Raw genomic sequence first — 4,763 nt, 5'->3', positions numbered from 1 at the left:
GCAAATTACTGACCTCTGTCATCATTTTAGGTGGGGGAACTTGCACAATCGGTGGCTGACTAAATACTTTTTTGCCCCACTGTATATTTCATTTGGATCCATGACAAAGTCTGTTAGAATGAGAAATAGCTGTAAAAATCGGGTGGTACAGCTGCAGGAAATGTCACTTCATAAAATGAATGATATTAATGAAGCTCTAGGATTTTACATTCCTGATAAGAAGTGTTTTGAGCAAACAATTGCTCTGCAGCTCTATTTAAAAGGTGTTAATTAACCAGTATTATAAAAGCATTAAAATAAAAGTTCAAATTCATTAAAAATGAATTTAAATGAAATGCAATCCAGCTTTATAACTAGGGGTGGGTTTTGATTATCCAATATTATCCAAGCTAGAATCGATTTTAATTGGAAAATCGATTCTAGCTTGGATAATATGATATCGATTCATTAAAATCCTGAATCGGTTTTTAAATATAAGTTTATTTTGCCCAAAACGCCAGAATCTCAGGTTAAACCTCACAGAAGTTTGACAACCAACAAACAGCTAAAAACTTAAATGAGAGCAGGTTGCACAAATCCACCGTTATACAGCGCTGTCGTTTTTTTGTTTTGTTTTTTTAATTTAACTGTTTTCCGACAAGAAAGTCTCATTTCTGTTCAATACTGAAGAAATGTAAACTGTTTAAAATCATGCCAAATTGCAAAATGCTCAGCTGTGTCTAATCCAACCTCTGTGACTTTGCTTCACTTAAGCAGCATCAGGTAATACTTGTATGTTAATTCATGGTTTTCTTCCATTTTTGATCTACTGCAGAATATTTCAAGGTTATCTGCCATAAGTGTCCGTTACTGGGAATTTACTGCTAGTTGTGTTATTTTAATTAACAATCATGATGCCCATCATGTGTTTTGTAAGAGAAAGATGTGTAATATTGTTTTGAATGAACATAGCTAAGAGGGTGGACAGGAAGGGTGTAACGTTGGACCCAAGAAACATACGCTGGAGCGAATATGATGACAGCATAACTTTTGTTTAATACTGTGGTTTGTTTACTGGGACACAGACACTCCCACTCTCTCTCTGCTGTCACGCTTCTCCCCTCCGACTGTCACTGCCAACATATAAAGACACACAATCACTGTCAGATCCCAGCACACCTGTTCACCCCGCCCCTGCGCCGCCCCAGGAGCTCACTGCGTCACCCCTCCTCTGCAGCTGGCCAGAGACCACAAAGGACATTACATGAAAGTCCCCTTCATCCAGCATTTAATAAATGGCGTGGACACGGGTGCTAAACAAGGCCTTTCTGCTATAAAGAGTAATCAAAATCCCAGAAAGGTTAACCCTCCTTTCCACGTGAGTGTGTGGAATTTGCTTTATGTTTTATACATACCAAATGATTTGGAGGTGTACTTTTGGCATATGATCTTTAAGTGTCTTTAAGTGAGACTGAATCTTTATAATATTTTGATTTAATGATGAGTCCTTTAAGATGAATAATTATGTCTATCCATGATAGTGTTTTGGATCAGTACGTTTCTGGAAGATATATATCATGCACTAAGCTAAGCTAACCTGTGGCTTGTGTGTTTAGAGAGAAAATTAAGGCCATGCTGCAACTCCAAATGCTGTGGCTGATTTATGTACAGGCCTTCCTCCATCTGTATATACACATGCACACAGAGTGAGGGGGTGAGTAACAACACATGGAAGATGTCAGATTTTAAGGAGCCGTTGGGTATGCCAAAGCTGTGGTTCTAATGCTGGCACTGCATCACAGAGGGAAGAGAGGCCACAGCCTAGAATAACAATTCTGCCTCTTTCAGTTCAACTGCACAAATTCATAAATGATTCAAGATGAAAGGAAAAGGACCAGGCCACGATGGAAATGGTGGTAAACGGGTTTTGTGATTTGTTTATTTTTTTAATTGTTAACAGACCGGTCTTCCTACATGGAACTTTTTTCACTGTCTGTTAAAATTTAAATCTAAACAGGAAATCAATCAAACACTCTTTCAAGCTCTCTCTCACACTGTGCTCATACTGTAATGTGCAAATGTGCTGAGCCAACATTACCACATTGTAGTTTCTAAATTATATTGCTTTGTTGGGTCAGTTTTCACATTTTAATGGATTGCTAACGTGACACACCGCTTACAAAGTTTAATCAGAATTCCTTCACAATTTTTTGAGCTATCATGTTTACAGACACAATGATGCGCATTAACACAACCAAAAACATAACCTCCTACGTGGAGGTTATGAGGCTGACTCAAGACTTTTGCACAGTACTGTATTAGGGCACACAATAATGCGACAGGGACCGGAGCGCCTGAGATGAACTGATGAAAGAGCTTCATAGTTATCTGGCTGCTTGCAAAATGCTCGACTGAACATTTGAAGCTTGGAATTGAGCCACCTCCACCACCACCTTTCCAAACCACACCTGCTAACCTGTCAGACGCACCACTGAGAGAGTGCACTGAGGACAAACATCAAGAGAGAGAAGGGAGACACTAGAAAGTGAGAGAAACCCTATCTCTCCTGCTCTTTATGTGTTTGACCCCTGTCACATTCTCACCTGTTGACACTTCATCCATCTCCAACGTGTCCCCCTGCCAGGACGATGTCAGCGCACACCCACTGTGAATGTTTGTCTCTGTGCAGGGTTTTATGTCAGAACAATGGCAGCTCCGATGGACAGTGTATGACTAAAAGCGTCACGATGGGGATTGTGTATTTTTCTGTCTCCAGAGTGATTAATCGCAGGAGCACAGAAACGTCAGTCACCTGTGATTTAGTGAGGACGACAAATGGTCCTTTGTTTCCATAGTCCAGCAAAAGCAGATTATATATATATATATCTATATATATATATATATATATATATAAATATATAGATATATATAGATATATATTTGTTTTCTTCATCTGTCACATTTGGTGTGCAGTCACTGCATTGTTTTGAAATGTCACGTTTCACCCCTGGTAGCCATTTAAAAACTTGTTGTTTCCCTTTTAAAGTTAAATTTTTCTATCCATTTTCATCGTCCAAGATAAATTGTATAGTCTTTGGACGTCCCTGTTTTAATTCTGGGCAGCCCGTAGTATAACATCAGTCTCCATGTACTGAAGGAATAAAGGGTTCCTTTGTCCTTGTAGGCTCTGCTTTAAATGGGGCAAAATTATATAACTGTTTAAACAACAGGATCGTTGCAGTTCTCACTTTATTGGATTTGATTTTTATGCTTCTTTCAGGGATCCAACTAATCATTTTTGACTGTGGCTCAGAAAGTAGAGTGAGTCAGTTGATCCCTGGCTCCTCTAGTCTGCATAGCAACGTCTTCGTGGGCTCTTTTTATGGAAACCCACCTGGCAGCCAGGTGCTTTCACCAGAGTGTGTGGTGCTTGTAGTAAAAAGAGCTCTGGGTGCTCCATTAGAGTCGAAAATGAGACATAAGTGCCGGTTCATTTTACCATTTCCCCTGACTTTCAATTTGCTTTTGTATTTATTCCCTAATTTTAAGATGAGTACTACTGAGTAATGAGTATGAGTAATACTATTTTCTTTTCAATAATAAAAACATTAATCACTGCACTCTTTTGTTTTATAAAAATGCATTAGTTAGTTATGCAATCAGTTGGAAAAAGTCTTTTGCATTTATGTTTAACATCTTGGTGTCATCATCCTGCATTTTGATTTTGTTGCAGGCATGTCAGACGCAGAAGAAGAATACGAGTGAGTGAAAGAGAACTTACAAGAGTTTTTCATTTGATGTCACCTCTCAGCTTTCACACTAGTGCAAATCCATGAGCTGACAGGCAGGCCTACTGATAAATATTGGTTTTCTCTCATCCTTTTTCTCACCTCTCCAGGGATCAGACTGTGGGTAAGTTCAGTCAGATCGGTCCATATCAGTCACACGCATAGTGCAGTAAAACCATAATGCCTTAAAAATATACTCTTTGAAGTGGAGTAAGTTAAATGTAAAGACCTCAGTAAAAACTTTCCTGATTAGCTTATGGTGTCATTGTAACTTGATCACTTTGTCCATTATTGTTTCTGTTGGTGCCAAAAAAGCCAACAAACCAGGGTTCGCTTTACAGCAGGCCAACCCTGTGTTGGTTTGTTCACAAGACATGTCCACCTTTTAAATACACTATAATCAGCATGGGTCTTTAATATGGACAAGACACATTAAATCAGACACATATAGTAATATAGTGACTGTACTATTGTACACACATCTGACGTGGTCTTTATCTTTGTTTTCCTTCTCCCAGAGGTTGAGGAGGAGCCTGAGCCTGAGCAGCAGGAGGAGGAGGAGGAGCAGGCGGAGGAAGATGGAGGAGGTAAGGTGTTGAAAAAACTGTTTCCATTGCGAATGGATGAGAATTTTTCTCAATCTCCAGAGATGCTCTCAAAGAGTTGGCCAAGCACTCTTATTCATAAATGTTGCGGATGAACTGACCTATCACTTTTCCCTGTGTCCTTCTTTCCCTTGTTTCCCAACATTGTTGGCTAATATTCTGCTGTTGTTCTTATGGACCATCAGAGCAACAAGAATATCAAGGTAGGGTGATTCACACCAGCTTGAGTCTCAAGTTTGCCACATTTCATTTCATTAGTCACTCACTTATCAGCAGACTGAAAACTTTAAATGATTCAGAGTTAGCCCTACAGGCTAGTTTAGACACCACTTGTATACACACACACACACACACACACACACACACACACACACACACACACACACACACA

At 39.4% G+C, this 4,763-nt stretch overlaps 1 protein-coding gene across 4 annotated transcripts in view; it reads left to right on the top strand.

Moving 5' to 3' along the window:
* tnnt1 (troponin T type 1 (skeletal, slow)) overlaps window positions 1-4,763 on the top strand; it is an 18,023-nt gene that overhangs the window by 3,376 nt on the left and 9,884 nt on the right. For all 4 annotated transcript variants that reach the window (XM_042228225.1, XM_014339905.2, XM_014339904.2 and 1 more), the window contains exons 2-5: window positions 3,713-3,740; window positions 3,878-3,891; window positions 4,286-4,354; window positions 4,558-4,575. In XM_042228225.1, coding sequence (XP_042084159.1) covers window positions 3,715-3,740; window positions 3,878-3,891; window positions 4,286-4,354; window positions 4,558-4,575 — 127 coding nt within the window. In that variant the 5' untranslated portion in view covers window positions 3,713-3,714. The remainder of the gene's footprint in view (window positions 1-3,712; window positions 3,741-3,877; window positions 3,892-4,285; window positions 4,355-4,557; window positions 4,576-4,763) is intronic.

This window comes from Haplochromis burtoni, unplaced genomic scaffold (assembly GCF_018398535.1).
Source record: "Haplochromis burtoni strain Fernald_Lab_line unplaced genomic scaffold, NCSU_Asbu1 Contig_312, whole genome shotgun sequence".
Taxonomy (NCBI): domain Eukaryota; kingdom Metazoa; phylum Chordata; class Actinopteri; order Cichliformes; family Cichlidae; genus Haplochromis; species Haplochromis burtoni.
This window is presented reverse-complemented; position numbering and strand designations above follow the sequence as displayed.